The sequence below is a fragment of the Camelus bactrianus genome, chromosome 4 (genome assembly GCF_048773025.1).
Source record: "Camelus bactrianus isolate YW-2024 breed Bactrian camel chromosome 4, ASM4877302v1, whole genome shotgun sequence".
In the NCBI taxonomy this organism is placed as follows: Eukaryota; Metazoa; Chordata; class Mammalia; order Artiodactyla; family Camelidae; genus Camelus; species Camelus bactrianus.
The window spans coordinates 50,796,132-50,813,828 of NC_133542.1; the positions used below are offsets into that span (position 1 = coordinate 50,796,132).

At 38.4% G+C, this 17,697-nt stretch overlaps 1 protein-coding gene across 7 annotated transcripts in view; it reads left to right on the plus strand.

The window, feature by feature from the left end:
- The window catches only part of PLPPR1 (phospholipid phosphatase related 1), a 486,000-nt gene that overhangs the window by 366,758 nt on the left and 101,545 nt on the right, over positions 1-17,697 (plus strand). For all 7 annotated transcript variants that reach the window (XM_074361920.1, XM_074361916.1, XM_074361919.1 and 4 more), the window contains one exon: positions 10,440-10,547. Coding sequence is in view for 4 of the 7 variants with exons in the window: in XM_074361916.1 (XP_074218017.1) it covers positions 10,485-10,547 (63 nt within the window). In the remaining 3 variants the exon portion in view is untranslated. The remainder of the gene's footprint in view (positions 1-10,439; positions 10,548-17,697) is intronic.

Genomic DNA, 17,697 nt, shown 5'->3' on the forward strand with positions numbered 1-17,697 from the left:
GGAGTGACCTAAAAAGACCTACATTTGTATCGTATTAGTGAGTTCATGGAAGACCAGGAAAGGACTGACCCAAGACCTAGATTAGGACTGAGACAGGAGTAAGTGTGAAATCAAATGATGGAGCTGGGCAGCTTAGGCAGATTGTTAGTGTCAACATTTACTGTGTACCTACCATGTGCCTGGTACCATGCAAGACACTAAAGTTATAGTGCTGAGCAAGACAGATAAACATGGCCATGGCCACATGGAGCAAAGCTGATGTTCAGTCTAGAAAATGAATAGATATTGAACAACTAGCAATAAATACTGTGAAGGATCATGATAGTGTATAATAGAACTGAACCTGTCGGGGCAATTAAGGAGACTTTCCCATTCAAAATGGCGTTTAACTGCCGATTTGAAGGAGGGGCAGACATTTTCTAGGCAAAGAATGAAAGAGGAAAGAATTCTTTCTCCATGATGTCGTGCATGAGAGCCCAGAGGTGAGAAAGAGCTTGGCGTGTTCCAGAAACTTAGTGAGTAACTGGAGTGCAGAAAGGCTAGGGGTGGTCACGGGGTAGGGACTTTTTGCAAAATGGGACCAGAGAGGCTTAACACAGTCATAAAAGTTATAACAAGCTCAGGGATTAGCCAGGCAGCCTTCTGCCTTAATTGTGAGAGGTCCAGCAGCAGGGATCCTACATGTCAAGTGATACTCTGGTGGCAAGGGACAGTGGCTGTCTTGCAGGCTATGCATTCAGGCTTAGCACTGAAATATGGAGCAGGTGTACTTGTAGGTTTAAAGGACTCACCTGGATAAATGGGGCAGCTGAGTCTTAGTTACTGAGTGAGGCCCAGACAAGAATGCAGGTGTAGAGAGAGACTTAGTTTCCAAGAGAGTGATTCATTAGACTTAAGCAGTAGAAACAGAGCTAATGACTGGCCATACAGACAAAGCCAATGTAGTATGGGAGCCCTGAGGGAACCTGGAATTACGCGTGGGTCTTAAAAGCCATTCAAGAACAATGTGGGGCCCACGCAGCCTCCCAGGGCCCCTGAGTCTTTATTTTGTAAAGATTTGACTGAACTCTAGACTTCCCTGGATTGTGGGTCTCATGCTCTTTGTATCTCTCTTTGCCTTATTCTGGGCTGGCTCAAGGGCTGGACCATGAATCTCGCTGTGAGACACTGTGGAGGGACAAGAAAGGGAGTGTCAGTGCTACCCTCCTATTATGTAGGGTCTTCACATTGTCATTCTTGACAAGCTTTAAAAAGCATCTCTAAAATCGAACAGAGTAAAGCATTTCTCTTGACAGCCTAAGTAGTGCAGCCCTAAATCCCCCACTATCTATCTTGTGATGAAATCTTTTGCACTCATCTACAATCCTATTTGATTTATTCCTATCTTTTAATGTCTTTGTTGCTTTAAAAAAAATACAGTTAGGTTTTCCAGCTTTGGGAAATTAAATGCAAACTGTGATCCTGGTTGGAGATAATGTAGTGAATAGAAATGATCCAGAACAGTGAGGGGTAGCTCAGTGCCACCAAGGAAGTTAATGCCTGTTTCACATGCGTTAATGAGCTGCATTTGGGGATTATGGCTCCCCTCGAGTACTGGCGATCAAAATGACATGGAACTCTCACAACTCATTTTTTGCCTTTTAATGTTCCCTTTTCGACTCCAGTCACCACCCCTACCTCCATTTAAGACTTGGATCACATAGAAATAAGCCCTGTTTCCCCCCTTACTGGACATAATCTCATTTCAATCTTATACCAACCCAATTTTTAAGAAATTGTAGAAGGTTTCACCACACTGAGTGTTGCAGAACTCCTGTCAGAGGTGCCTTTGACATGACCATAGTCACAGATTGTGCAACATATTCTTGGCTTCTGGGGCCCCCTGACACCAGGGAAAAGCACAACACTCAGTGGTCCAGACCCTCAATAAACAGTCAGTATTCCATAACAGATAAATTAAAGGAGAAAAATAATAATACTCTATAAAGAGTACTTCCAGTGCCGCTTGAGGTCCCTGGATGAGGAATGTTTTCATGCTGGAGTTATTAGCTAACCCAAATGCAAGCCTTCTACCTGCTATCTGGTGGCATTTGGGTTGGTGGGAGCAAAAAGTATTCTTGGCCTTGTGTGAGCCCCGGTGACCATCTGTTCTTGTCCTTCCGGATCGTTTTCCTCCAGGCCTTTCCCTCCCAAGCTTCTCAGTCCCCTGCTGAGGACTAGAGGGGACCTTCTGCAGAGCCACCCCGTGCTCTCTGTGCAGCGTTCCCCTCTCTGGTTCTCTGCCTGGTGAACTCCAGGCCTTTGGGCTTCCCCACACTCCCAGTTCTGTCTGCTCAACTCAGGGAGACCACAGGCCATTCTTCGGGCTTCCCCTCTCTGCGCCGTGGCCTGGAGACTCCCTCCCGGCCGGAAGCTCAGGCACTTGTAGGGCTCAGCTGCTTGTTCCCATCGTTCGGGGATCACTGCCTTTCACCACCTCACGTCCAGTGCCTTGAATACCATCATCTTATTCATTTTGTCTGTATTTTTCAGTTGTGCCAGCCATGAAATCCAGTCGTCGTTACTTTCGCTCGGTTGAAAGCAAAATCCCTCCAGGGCTATTTTAAGGTTGTTTAAGTTTGTTTTTGACACTCACTTTTTGAGGCCCCATGCCATATGATGATGAACGCAGAATGAGTAATCTGACAGTAAATATTTATTTTGTGGCAAAATGAAAAAATTTTTATGGCTTTGCTTTTGAAATTGGTTTTCTGAGTCACTGACTTACAATTATCTAAAGTTTCTTAGCAAAGGAATTTTTAGAATTAAGACCTTCACCTACAAATCACTTTCAAATTAATTGTTAATGCTAAATTGAGTAATGAAATTTCAAGAATTTTACATTTTTAGGTATATACTCACATGTATATTCATTTGGTTTTATATAATGTTGGTACCCTTTTTGTTTATTTTTTATATATTTTCATGGGCTGTTAAATAGCTCACAGGCCCTAGGAATTGGACCTATAGTACCTAATGGATAAAACAGCCCTGTTTTCTTTGATTTTTTTTTAACATTTTTTATTGAGTTATAGTCATTTTACAATGTTGTGTCAAATTCCAGTGTAGAGCACAATTTTTCAGTTATACATGAACATACATATATTCATTGTCATATTTTTTTCGCTGTGAGCTACCATAAGATCTTGTATATATTTCCCTGTGCTATACAGTATGATCTTGTTTATCTGTTCTACATTTTGAAATCCCAGTCTGTTCCTTCCCACCCCCTGCCCCCTTGGCAACCACAAGTTTGTATTCTATGTCTATGAATCTGTTTGTTTTGTATGTATGTATGTATGTATGTATGTATGTATGTATGTATGTATGTATTTATTTAGATTCCACATATGAGCGATCTCATGGTATTTTTCTTTCTCTTTCTGGCTTACTTCACTTAGAATGACATTCTCCAGCAGCATCCATGTTGCTGCAAATGGTGTTATGTTGTTGGTTTTTATGGCTGAACAATATTCCATTGTATAAATATACCACATCTTTATCTAGTCATCTGTTGGTGGACATTTAGGCTAAAACAGCCCTGTTTTCTTTTGGGGTTCAAAGTGGTAGTAACTACCGCTTACACTAGTTTTATTATCACCCCAGTAATGATCTCTGAGCTTGAGATGACTTTGTTCCCCCAAATGCCAATAGGGCACCTCAACAATTTCCAGGTTTCCCTCTGTTAGATACCAGGCAGGAACAGGTTAGTCCCCTTGGGCAAAACTGTGGCCTTTCTCCTACGTGAAGCAGGTTCTTCACCAGCTCAAAAATTCTCATGTCCTAGGGCCTCTGCTTGCTTGCTTGCTTGCTTGCTTGCTTTTTTTTTTTTTTTAATAATTAATAGACTTCATTTTTTAGAGCAGTTTCAGGTTTATAACAGAATTGAGCAGAAAATTCAGAGAGTTCATACATAGTCCTCCCCACCCACACACATATACTCCCCTACCCTCAACATCCCTCATCAGTGTGGCATATTTGGTACAGTCGATGAACCAACATGGATACATTATTATCAACCAAAGTCCACAGTTTACATTAGGGCTTACTCCTGATGTTGTACATTCTATGGGTTTCAACAAATGCATAATGACATGTAGCCACTATAGTATCATACAGAATAATCTCATTGCCCTAAAAATCCCTTGTGCTCCATCTATTCATTCCTCCCTCCCTCACTCTCCCCAAACCCCTGGAAACCACGATCTTTTTATTGTTTCTGTAGCTGTGCCTTTTCCAGAATGTCATTTGGTTAGATCATACAGTTTGTAGCCTTTTCAGACTGGCTTCTTTCATTTAGTAATATGTCCTTTAAGTTTCTCCCATGTCTTTCATAGCTTGATAGCTCATTTATTATTTTTTTTAACTGCACATATATTTTTAACTTTACATATATGTACTGTTCATTGTTTCTAACAACGTTTAGAGCTTTAGCTTTTTAAACTTACATAATTATCAAAGGAATAAAGTCAACCACGGAATAAGAATTAATTCAAAAAGCTACATATACCCTGCTATTAACAGCAACATTATTTATAATTGCTAAGACATGGAAGCATCCCAAGTGCACATCAACAGTTGCACAGATAAAGAAGATGCAGCATATATATATGTAATGGAATACAGCTCACTCATAAGAAAGAAATATTTTGCCAATTGTGGCCCTTCATTTACTTTTTTTCACTCAAAAAACCATAATTTTATAACTGGCAAAGACATTTCCATTGCATCAAAAACAACAAAATACCCAGAAATAAACTTAACCAAGGAGGTTACCTATACTCCAAAAACCAAAATGACACAAAGGAATGGAAAGATTTCTTGTGCTCTTGGGTTGGAAGAACCAAGACTATCAAAATGTCCACACTACACAAAGCAATCCACAGATCCAATGCAACCCCTATCAAAATATTCACAACATTCCTCACAGAACTAGAACAAACCCAAAATTTATAAGGCACCACAAAAGACCCTGAACAGCCAAAGCAATCTTTTGTAGGTCTCTTTTTTTTCTCTCTCTCTGTTTTTTTTCTTCTCTCTTCTTATGGTTTGATGACTAGAGAAGGTCTTTAACATTTATTATAAAGCTGGTTTGGTGGTGCTGAAATCGTTTAGCTTTTGTTTATCTGTGGATAAGTCTGAACGAGAGCCTTGCTGGATAGAGTATACTTGGTTGTAAGTTTTCCCCTTTCATCGCTTTAAATATATTGTGCCACTCCCTTCTGGCCTGTAGAGTTTCTGCTGAAAAATCAGCTGATAACCTTATGGGAATTCCCTTGTATGTTATTTGTTGCTTTTCTCTTGCTAATCTTAGTATTTTCTCCTTATCCTTAATTGTTGTCAATTTGATGACCGTGTGCCTTGGTGTGTTCCTCTTTGGGCTGATCCTGTGTGGTACTCTCTGCACTTCCTGGACTTAGGTGACTGTTTCCTTTCCCAGGTTGGGGAAGTTTTTGGTGATTATCTATCAAAAATTTTCTCAGGTCCTTTCTCTCTCAATTCTCTTTCTGTGACCCCTATATTGCGAATATTAGTGTACTTCATGTTGTCCCAGAGTTCTCTTAAACTATCCTCATTTCTTTTTATTCTTTTTTCTTTTTTCTGTTCTGCAGTAGTGATTTCCACTAATCTGTCTTCTAGATCACTGTTCTGTTCTTTTGTCTCATTTAGTCTTTTCTTGCTTCCTTCTAGCGTGTTATTCATTTCAGTAATTTTATTCTTCGACTCTGGGTATTCTTTATATTTTCCAACTCTGCTAAAAACTCTATTCTGTGCATCTATACTCTTCTTGAGTTCTCTGAACATCTTCGCCAACATTACTTTAAACTCTCTCAGATAAATTGCCTATCTCCTCATCACTTATTTCTTCCGGGATTTTATCTTGTGCCTTGGCCTGGGAGATACTCCTTTGCTGTCTCATATTGTCTATCTTTCTATTTTTATTTTTAGGTAGGTTAGATATGTTTCCTGACCTTGGAGAGGTGGCCCTCTGTGGGAGACATCCTATGTGTTCCAGCAGTACACTCTCTCTTGTCACCCAAAGGTCAGGGTCCAGCCATTCCCAGTGTGGCTTGTGTTTGTGGATTCCTTCCCCAGGCTTTGGGATTGTTGTTTTCTTATTTCTAGTATTTGCCCCTGGTGGATGAGGCTGTACTAGAGGCTTATGCAGGTTTCCTGGCAGGAGGAGCTGATGCCTGCCCACTGCTGGGTGAAGCTTGGTCCTGGACCTCTGGTGGGCAGGGCCGTGTCTAGACTAGGACTAGATTTTACTTTCAATCCCTTTAAATTAGTGATTCTCTCCCAGGGCCATGCCCATCCCCTGCTTCTGTCCCCCCTTGAAGGGGAATATATGGAAATGTCTGGAGACACTTTTGGTTGTCACAATATTGGGGGAGAAGAGTTACTACTATGGGCATCTTGTGGGTAGAGGCTGGGGATGTAACTAGATATCCAATGATAATGAGTATCCAATGATACTCAGGTCAGCAAAGAATTGTCCAGCCCATGATATCAACAATGGTTGGGTTGAGAAACACTGTCCTAAGTCAGTGTGGCCTCAGAGTGCAGAATTCTTGGGCTTACTCGGAAAAGTACCATTTTTGGTGGCCCTGTTGTTGCCTGTTTGATTTTTAAATGTTCGTTTTAGTGAACTCAATAAATTTGTATCATCCTAACTTTGAAGGGAACTGCCATGGCATTTTTAGCAAAATTAGCTCAAAATGTTCTTTTTAAAAAGAGCAAGCTCTAGCTTCCCTGAAATCATGGACTCTGGGCTGCTGAGAATGACTACAGGCTGTGACTTTGGCCACTGGAAATACTAGGTTCACACCAAGCCTGGGCAGAGGTCCACTGAATCATGGTGACTCTCAAGGGCATTTTTGTTCTTTGATACCTCATGGACTGGTCAGCTGGAGCCAACACTGCATAACTTAGAAATAAATGAGGTTTATCCCCATCCAGCTCTGACCGTACTCCATCCCCTTCTATCTTCAGTCTCATGAAAACAGATACTTTGTAATCAGCAGTTATTTTTGTGTTTGTACTGAGTTGATTAGGAACGGTTACACTTCTCATGAACAAGAGAGAATTACATGGAAAATCCAATGGAAACACATGAGCTGTCATTGACTCCTTTATTGGACAGGTCTGATTTATAACATACTTATCTGCCTAGAAATGAGGAGTTCCATCTGAGTTAATTACTAGGAAACAGTACTGTCTGTCAATACTCTTTTTTCCCCCCATGCTCCTGTCTGACATGGAAATAGACCAACCTTGTATTTCTTATCCTTGCAGTATTTTGCTTCTAAGTTTGTGCATAAAGAGCTACATGCACATAAACAAATTTTGGTAGCATCTATACTCATCCTTGAATGTTTTCATACATCTGAGCTGGTGGTGTTTTTAGAGTTTCACAAAATGTTAGGCCAACTCCTATCTTTGGAACCTTAGTTCTTGCTTCTCCCTTTAGCTGAAATGCTTCTCTAGTCCTCCTCTGATGGGGGAGCAGCTACCTTTATTTTAATGACTTAAATAGCCATCTCCTCTAAGAAACCTTTCCCTAACTTTCTCCTGACTAGGACTGCCTTATTACTTTTGTGGACTTTAAGTAATTTTGCCTTTGTGGACCCCTTTCTCTATTAAAATTAAAATTTATATTTTACAGTTGAATTGATAAAAAACTGAATTGAATAATACATTAAAATATTTTTCTACCTAACTTAAAAGTTTATTATTTTAAAAGAAATTAAAGAATTTAAATGTTTTTATAGGCCCCTAAAAGTACTGTGGGTCCTAGGCACTGTACCTACTATGCCAAATGGATAAGAGACCTCTGACCTTAACAGTTAGAGCTAGTCATTGGTCCTCCTTACTTATAACTCACTGAAAAGCAAATATACAAAAAGTATAAGTCTTTTCTTGATAGCTGTCAGCCCCTTAAATACAGGGTATTTGACTAATTCATTAGTTCTAAGGGATACCTGGCATGAATTAGGGACTCACAAGGGAACAATTGAATAACGCCATTTGTTCTGGTATTTTGAAACCTTGGGCACCAAGAGACTCAAATTCATGAGAACACAGCAGGGCTGGGCTACACAAGAATCTAGGTCACTGCCATGTGCAGGACTCCTTTAAAAACACTCCTGCTTCTGGAGGATGGAGTAAGATGTACTTTTCACCATTCCTCCCACGAAATCAACCAAAACTCTCAGACATTACATGTAAACAGACAAAGCTCAGAGAAAGGAAAGGTGGACTGGCTGGGGACTTCACATAGGAAACAACACAGTCATTGAGTTCCCAGGATTTTCTTTTTGCCTCGTATCTCAGACTGGATATTGGAGAAGCTGGCCCCCTGGGAATACTGATACATGGACAAAATAGGCCCAAGAAAAGCCTGCCCCTTCTGTAGCCAAGGGGCCAGGAAAAGGGCAGCCAAGCAATATTGAAAACTTTTAGAAGATAACATTTTGACTACAGCCAAAACCACAGAAAAAATTACAGTCCCCTACTCTGTCTCTATCAGCAAAGACCAAGTGGGGACCCTGGACTTGTACCCTTGGCAGGCTGTAAGGAGGCTATCTTAGACTCCTGCTGGTGTATACCAGAGAAGGTCAAGTAGGAAGCCAGGATTTGAGGTTATTTTGTGCAGTAATGAGTGAGCCCCACCCCGGCCCCACAGTATCAGGGGAGAATATAGGGGGAGCCAAAGCTTGCTCTGTGTTCTCCATTTCATTGCTATTTTTTATTAATTGTGTGGAGAAGCCATCTAAAGTGCTAGGTATGTCTGATGCCTTTGCTCTTTCTGGGCCTTAACCTACCTCAAGCCAATTAAAATTTAATTTTCTTTTCAGATAGGTGGTACTGTATTTGGGTAATGCTTACAAGAGGACTCATCTAAGTCATAAGCACTGATAAGTGAATTCTAAATGGTTTAAGTAAGGGTGAAATAAAACAAATACATGGTTGCCAAATCAACTCAGTTTGTGTTCCGCATATGGGTTCCTTTCTAATTGTAAAAAATATTCTTCCTCAGTCCTGAAATTGGTGAAATAATAGATCGACTATGGGTATTTTATAACAGATAATATCCAGTTTAATTGAAAATTTTAAGTTGCTTAAAGTTTAAATAATTTAAGCACTGATTGGTGTGGGCTTCATATTGTACATAATGTTAAATTTGATCAGAGAAAGTTTTAATTGATAAGTGGTAAGTTGGTAGTTATCTCAAAAAGACAGGGAAATGTCTTTTAAAGTTTCATTCTGGAAAAGGTAAGGAAGGACTTAATTAAGGATAGAATGAAGTTAAAAAAACTAATTCATGACCTTTAAGAAAAGTGCAGTTGGCTATTTGCACAGACTAGTAGTCCCTGTGTCACGCATTACAGCACAATCCAGAAGAGCTGGTGGGAAGTCTGACACGGAAACAGAACAAACAAAAAAATAATAACGCTCAAGAGCAGGTACCTGAAACAAGTATTGCTTTGGCTAGAGAATAAAAGGTATAGTGGAAAATTCTTTTTTTATCTGGCTTTGGAAGTTTCATGAAAGCCTTAGTATCTCTATTTTGTTATTGTTATTAAGAAGAACCAAAATTAACTGATCTTCTAATACAAGAATACTTTCAAATATTTTCAAAGTATGACAGAGGTGTTCTAACAAGTATTTAAAATAACCTGCTGTTTCCCAGCCTCTCCATTCTTCTACGTTAAGAGAGTGTATTACGGCATCAATGTTTTGTGTTTGAATCAGTCTCTCTCCCTCTCCCTCTCTCCACACACACACGCACACATGCACACATGCACACACACACACACACACACAGCTGAGGGAATTCAGTAAGAGGCATCAGTGATGTATTAATCCCAAGTAGTTAATAGCCGTGTAGTCAAGGGAGCAAGGACAAAGAGTGGTCAAGGAGGGAAGTCAGGGATCTGTGCCTCAGCACTAAATGTCAGCTCCCACTGGAGAGGCAAGGGCAGAAACAAACAAGTCCTTAGGCTGCAAACCAGGAGATGGGGCACAGATAGAGGATATCCACACAGAATGGACAGTAACAAATGTTTTGTAGCAGAGATTGCATTTTGCAGCGTGAATGCAGTCTGCTGGGTTAAGGCACCGAGCAGCACCGGGCAATTAGAATTATGTTCACTCTAACCTTGTGCACAGAAGCTTCCTACCTGGTCATTTAGGCTTGAAGACTGTTCAGGGCTAGTATATATTATTTCCTTTCCCCTGGAATGCTAATTAGTCTGACTTGATTGTGTTGTAGATCAGTATTTTGCATTGTTTGTACACAACTTGCTTATCTAGAGGGTAGCTGCTATTTTTATGTAAATACCTAAGGGACTGCTAAACATGTGGTTCTTACAGCATGCCACCTATTTCTGTTTCAGCCTGGACGGTTTTATACAGTGCAGCCTTGCTACATGTTGTAAGAAATGGCTGTAGGAAACAACACTCAACGAAGTTATTCCATCATCCCGTGCTTTATATTTGTTGAGGTATGTGTATTTTTTTGCCTTTACAGACAAATTGGAATAATCATAGCAATTTTTATGCTGAGAACTTGGATTATTTTATAAAATAACTTAATATTATGATTGATAATTATATTTTGATAGTACACATGTTAGTAAAGAATTGATAAGTTATGGAATGTTTCTTGAATAGGAAGCCATAGAACAAGAAGGTTCATCTATGGGGTATAAACAATTGTGTTCTATTATATTTCTTTTCAGTGGTAACTTGTATATATTATTAATTATGAATGTAGCATTTTGATGAAGTTGCTTTTTTAAAATGGACATATTTCAAGAATTTGATAAACTAACTGGTTTATGGATGATGTTAGTGGGATATTGAGAACTGTATAGTGTTCAGTTTCTTTTGGTCATAAATTATTTTGTTGAGATGCTCCAAGTTTATACCAGCAAATAGTTTCTCCAGCATCTTTCTGGTTAAACTTCTTGCACTTCTTCCCCACTGTACCTCCCCTTCTATAATGTTTGCTATTGAGGAGACAAAGACATGGAAATTTTAGGAAATGTGGAATCATATCATGGGGGGAAAAAAAGCTACTGTAGGTTAGCTCAAAATAAGGTGTTGATTGTCCAAAGATGATATTATTTCTGCCTTCTCAAAGAGATAGGCAGAAATAATATCTAACGGACTGTTTTTTAACCTGCAAAATGTATTTTAAAATATGACATTGTAAAGAGCTGAAAAGTAAGTATGCTGAGTTTCCTTTCTGGTCCGTACATCCCAAGGATCAGCTGTAGCGTGTTCTTATGTTCTCAGGTGGAGGATCTTTCTGGCTGAGTGTGGAAGGAACATGCATGTTGACCTACTTTATTACTGTGTGAAAACAGACACTTGAGCTAAACCACTACTTGTATTAGCAGAAACGTACTTTCAGTGAATATGTTGTTTCAACACAGCCTGTGAAGCAACACAGCGAGTACTTTTACCTCATGGCTCCTGGAATAACTTTAGCTGTCAGTATATTCAGTTGTATAATTTTGAGCATTCTGATTTTGGGGCAAATAAAAATGTTTGGCTGATCCTTGAATTTCACCTTAAGGATATCCCTTGGTAGTTAAGAAGGACAGATATTACTTGATGATTTATTTTCTGGTGATATTTGTGAACCTTTTGTATTGCAGAATCAGGTGAAAATGGGAGATTAGGTTGGGACAGAGGTTATGATGTAAGTGAAGATACTCATAGGCTCAGGCTATATCTCTGAAAGGGCAAACAAAGAACTCATTTCTCAACATAAATACATATTCTTAATACCCTTAACTTGCTATATAAGGCCAAGAATACGTCCATCCAGACAATAACTGCACATGTTGTGTATTGTGGGTGCTAGTTACTACTGTTCATATTGAAATTGTAAGAAGGAAAAGGAGTCCTTTCTCCCATTGCTCATGGGGGAAAAGGGAGAGGCAATAGCACTATGTTTTTCAATGTTAAAATCCTTTCTTTTGTCAAAAGAAAAAGAAAAAGAAAAATATAAAGTAAACTGGGAGAAATTGTGAATAAGTCATCTGTTATCATCTTTATCCTCCTGGTAGCAAATTTATTTTAAATTTTCTTAAAAATCAAACAGGAACCAAACCTCAAAGCAAGAGGTTTAATTGCTAGAAGCTATGTGGCTAAAGATTCTCATCCCTCTAATATGTGAACGATGAGCTTGACTGATCAAGAAAGCAACAAAAGACATCAGTCAGTCTTTCTGTACCTTAACCTGGCACAAACAGAAGTCTAAAAGTCTGGGAGAGGAAAGATAGTTTATTCTCTTCTTGCTGTATTTGCCATTCTTATTTTGCATGGAAGTTCAAGACACATCAGTGGCTTCTCTCAGAAACAGTCAGGAGAAAGAAAAAGAGGAAGCGAAATAGAATAAAATAGAAACAGAAGGGAGGAGGTAAATCTCAAAGTGGCTCTCACAATTCTCATGTATTTAATTCATCAAATGCTTATTGTTATATGCACCCCCATGTTTGTTTTAGCGTTATTTACAATAGCCAAGATGTAGAAACAACTGAAGTGTCCACTGGTAGGTGGATAAAGAAACCATGGTGTGTATGTGTGTGTGTGTGTTTGTATACCATACACATATATACCATGGAATATTATTTGGCCATAAAAAGAATGAAATATTGCCATTTGCAACACCATGGATGGATCTTGAGGGCATTATGCTATGTGAAACTAGTAAGTCAAAGAAAGACAAACACTGTACGATTGCTCCTATTTGTGGAATCTAAAAGGGGGGGGGGCGGGAAACAAGTTCATAGATACAGAGAAGAGATCTGTGGTTTCCAGAGGTGGGGGTTGGGAAGGGAGAAGAAATGGGAGAAAGGAGTCAAAGGGTGAAAAAAAAATTTTTTTAAAGTCTCTTCTGAAATTTGGCAGCAAAACTTTGAGTAAGATCCAATGGGAACAACAACAAAAAAAGAAATGAAACAAAAAGAAAATACTTATTATTTATCTACATTATTCCAGGCATTATAACAAGGATATCAGAAAACTTGATAAAAAATAATTTGGTTAAAATGTCATTATAATCAATAATAATCAATAATCAATCTTTTCACTATTTATTAATTATGAAAGAATTTAAAGGAAATAATATAATAGCCATCCCTGTACCCACCAGCAAGACCAAATCTTAAAATTTTGCCATATTCATTTCAAATATTTTTTCAAGAAAAAGAAAATATTACAGATATGGCCGAAGTCCTACTGTCCTAGACCCAGAAGTAACTATAGTTGACTCTTGAACATGAGAGTTTGAACTCATGTAGATGAGATTATATGCAGATTTTTTTATAGTAAATACTATAGTACTACACAGTCCATGGTTGGGTGAATCTGGATGTGGAGGAACCACAGATATGGAGGGCTGACTACAAGTTATACGTGGATAAACCCCTATGTTGTTCAAGAGTAAATATATGTGAAGTTAGAGGCTTCATTTCCCCACATGATTCTCATGCATATTTGCATATTTTTCCTACAAGTCTATATATTCGTAAATTATATTTTAGGGAGATTTTACATAAATGATACCATATTGAACTTTCCTTTTGCAGCTTTCCTTCTCATTTAACGTTATATTTCTGAGATTTATCCAACTGGCAATTCATTCTTTTCAGTTGTCACATTTTATCCTTTTGTGTGACTATACCTACTCAGGGGCGGTTTGGTTGATTCTTTTTTGTTTATTTTCTTATGTTTTATACTCTTACAGCTTTTTTTTTCAGAAAATATCCTTATTTCTGTATCTATGTGCATGTGTGCAAGAGCTGCCCGTGGATTGACACTTAGCAGTGGAATTGCTGTGGGATGATTACATTTTCTAGTTGTTTGTTGCTACATTATAGGAACAATATTGATATTTTTATATCAATTTTCTTGGGAAAAACTTCGTTAAACCCTATTGTTAGTTGTATGAGTGTCCATATATTTCTTAGATTTTTTTCAGTTACATTATCTGCAAGTAGTAGCAGACTTTTTCTCTTATGATTGTTATGACTAATTTGTTTTTCTTAGTGCTTTGACTAAGACCTCCAGTGTAATATTGGATAAAGGCAGTGGTACAGGACATCTTTACCTTGTTGCTGACTTTAAAGGGAATACTACAGGTGTTTCAGCATTAAATTATAAATAAGCATGGACTTAAATTTTTTTTCTGGTCTCTGTCTTCTAGGTTAGATTACTTGTTTTAATAGCCCTTTATATTGTAAATTATAGATTATATTTGTATTCTCTTAAAGCTTACTCTTAAATTTTAAATATATAAACTTAAGAAATATTGAGGGTAATCAACAGCTCAGTGCTTCTCTTGATCAGTATTTTTAGTTTGCTTTGAGATCTTAGCTGTTGTTCATGAAATTTGTATCTCCCTTAAATTTTCACTAATTTTTTCAGTCAGGGCTTCCTTGAACTTTCCCACATATTCATCAGTTTGGGTTTTTCTTACCATTCTTCATTTTATTCCTCTCTTCTGAATTTAATTTCCTCATGAAATTTGTCCTTTGGTAGTTCTTTCAGCAAGGATCTAGTGAATCGTAAAAATTCTTGATATTTATCTGAAGTTATTTTTATATTACAGTTAATCTGAAATGGTGATCTACCTAGGCATTGAATTCTAGATTGAATAATCTATTAATTTATTAATTATTAATAATAATTTATTCAATCTAGAACTTTCACAGTGTTAATCCATTTCACTTTCCCTCCCACCCCCATGGCCTTTATTGTTGTGAAAACCCTCTTCTTTGATTACTATTCTTAATAGGTAATCCACTTTTTCTCTCCAGTTGCTTTTACACTTTTCTCTTTCTTTGGTGTTCTGAAATTTCAGTATAACGTATCTAAGTGTGTATTTATACTGGCTAGGACTTGTTCCACATTGTGAATATCAAGTCATGTTTGTACTAATTCTGAAAAACTCTCAGCCGTCACATCTTCAAGTATCCTCCTCCTCCATTTCTCTGTTCTCTTTTGATATGTTGGATCTTCTCATTCGTTTTATATTCCATGTCCCTTAACCCATTTTTAATATCTGGAAGTTCTATGTGCATTTTAAAAACTCTGTTTTTATAATGTTCCTATGCTTTTGCATTTTTAAATACTCTTCCTCTTTCCTGAAATTGCTAGTATTCTAGTGCTCCTGGATGTTGTGTCTGCTGTCTCTGGCTCATGGTGGATTGTTTTCTTATTTATATTTATAATTGCATTTAGCTAATCTTCAGCAGAACTTGATTCTTCTGTAGGATTCATGTGGGCCTTAGGTTTTAAGAGTATCTCTTTGGAAATATTTAGCGTGTGTATTTCTCTTGGGCTTATGCTTCTATATTCATAAGCCAAATTTGAACAATCCCGAAGTATAATTAGTCAAAGTTCACTTTCCTTGTAGTCTTCCTATACCAGCAGGTGGATTTATATCAAACACTCTTTCTCTAATGTGAAGAGCAAGCTTTCAGGAATCCTGGCTTTTACGTAGGAGTCTTAGTTCCAACTCAAGTCCTCAGGATGTCATATCCTCAGGGACATTAAAACCCAAAACTTGTTACTGAGATGACGTGTACCCCTTTCTCCACTCCCATGTAGGTTCACTGTATTATCCAGTTTATTCAGTTTCTGCTCTTATTTTCAGGACCTCTTTTGATTCAGCTCACTGGTGAATTTTTAAAGAAAAAACGCTGATCATTGTTTGTAGATGTTTGCTTTACAGTAGAGTGTTTTCATGCCATCTTTGTTCCAAGAATGCATTCATTCAGTCAACACCCACTTTTTCAGTACGTTTTTTTCTCCCCCAAATCATTGCGTGTTTGCCTTCTTGCATACTTTACATACTAATGAGGTTTCTGTCACTTGTATCTCACCAGATTTTTTGCAGGTCCAGGATTGTTGAGCCATGCTTAAAGTGTGTGTAGGGGTTGGAGGGTGGGTATGAGAGACACACAGTGCCCAAAGTTAGAGCACGATATATATTTTCTTGGTGAGTTTAACTATATCAGCACAGAATTTTGATGAAGGTTGGAGGGTGGTGTTTTATTCATGGCATTTGGTGAGGATGCCAACCAGCCTCTAAAATTCAAACATGCTGACAAAGTAGAAGCCTGCCAAGAACCACCCAAAAGGCTGAAACAGTGGTAGAGAAGCTGTGTGCCCAAGCAGCATGCGGCATAAAAGGTCTCATGGTGGTAACAAGTCAGGAGAGCATTGCTCTGAGTAATGCTTGAATGTCACAAACCAAAAGAGAGGTTAAGATGTCACTGGAGAGAGAGCAAAGTTTGTAGATTAAGTGAGTACATATGGAAGGCAGTGAGCTGAAAGGGGAGAGATTAACTGTGGGAGGACAGTAGAATGGGCTGAGAAGTATGATATGCAATGAGCATACCATTGGTGGTTCCAGAAGTCACACCCTTGAATGTTAGGTATTCAGAAAAACATCTGTTGTACCTCTCAGTATCAGATAATCCTTAAATTGTACCTTTCCATGCTGGCTGCAGCCTCTTAAATGGAAAGCCCGATTTAAGAGAATGATGACTTTAAGAGGCAAAATACAAACTTTTCTATCACTAATGAGAGGGAAACTCAGAATCACTAAAATTCTAATGTGGTCCGCAACAATATTTCTGGCCAGATTTCAGCTCTTCACTGATCTGGTTCTGCTAGAGCAGGTGAAAAACGGCAAGTGCTGTACTGGACGAAAGCTAGGCAAGTCAGAGGGAGCAGGAAAAGCAGTAGAAAGTCAGCAACCTATAAATATGAACATGAGGGCATCCCCTTTCCCATCCTCATTTTCACTCTTTGAAATCAGTAATATGAATTTTTGGTGAGGATAAATGTACTTACAACAAAATAGCTTTAAAAAGTGATCAAAATAATCAAACTTTTCATCCTTAGTCCATTTTCCTCTTTCTTTCCCTCTCCCTTCCCTCGCGCCCCCTCTCCCTTCCCTTGCGCCCCCTCTCCCTTCCCCTCTCAATATATTTCCTCCCATCTCTCTCCTAACTTTCCTTCTCCCTCTCCTTTTCTCTGTTATTCCCACAGACCTCTCATGCCTGAAAAATCTACAAAAGGAGGGTTTCCCTGAGGGAAAATACACTCAAACTGGTGATTGAAGTATTATTTTTTCCCTAAAAATACAACTATGAGCTGATTGAGATCTCCCATGTCCCTACTGTAATTACCAGTGTATTTTTGCAAGATTAACTTAGGGCTGATACATCCCTTTTGACTAATCTTCCCAGATACCAGTGGATTCCTCTCAAGACAATTTCACTGCATTCTCTGTCAAATCATGAAAAACTCCAGCAGTCAGTTCTCTTTCAAATATATTTGCGCTAACAGCAAAACTCTAAATGGAACTTAGCTTCCTCGGCAGACAGTATTAAGTACCAGGACTTTGGACGCAATGAATGTGATTGTTGCTTGATATGTACATATGTGACAATTTTATCATTTGGGTGGTTGCTTGAACTTGCAATTTTTATTGCCTTTTTTTGACAACTCATTTTTCTCAGCTTGAACCTATCAGGTGATTGTTATAAATCCCAGCCTGAAGATAAATAATCCCATGAAGTTCTGCAAGAACTTGATGATTCTGTCTTTCTCTAGCACCAGAATTTA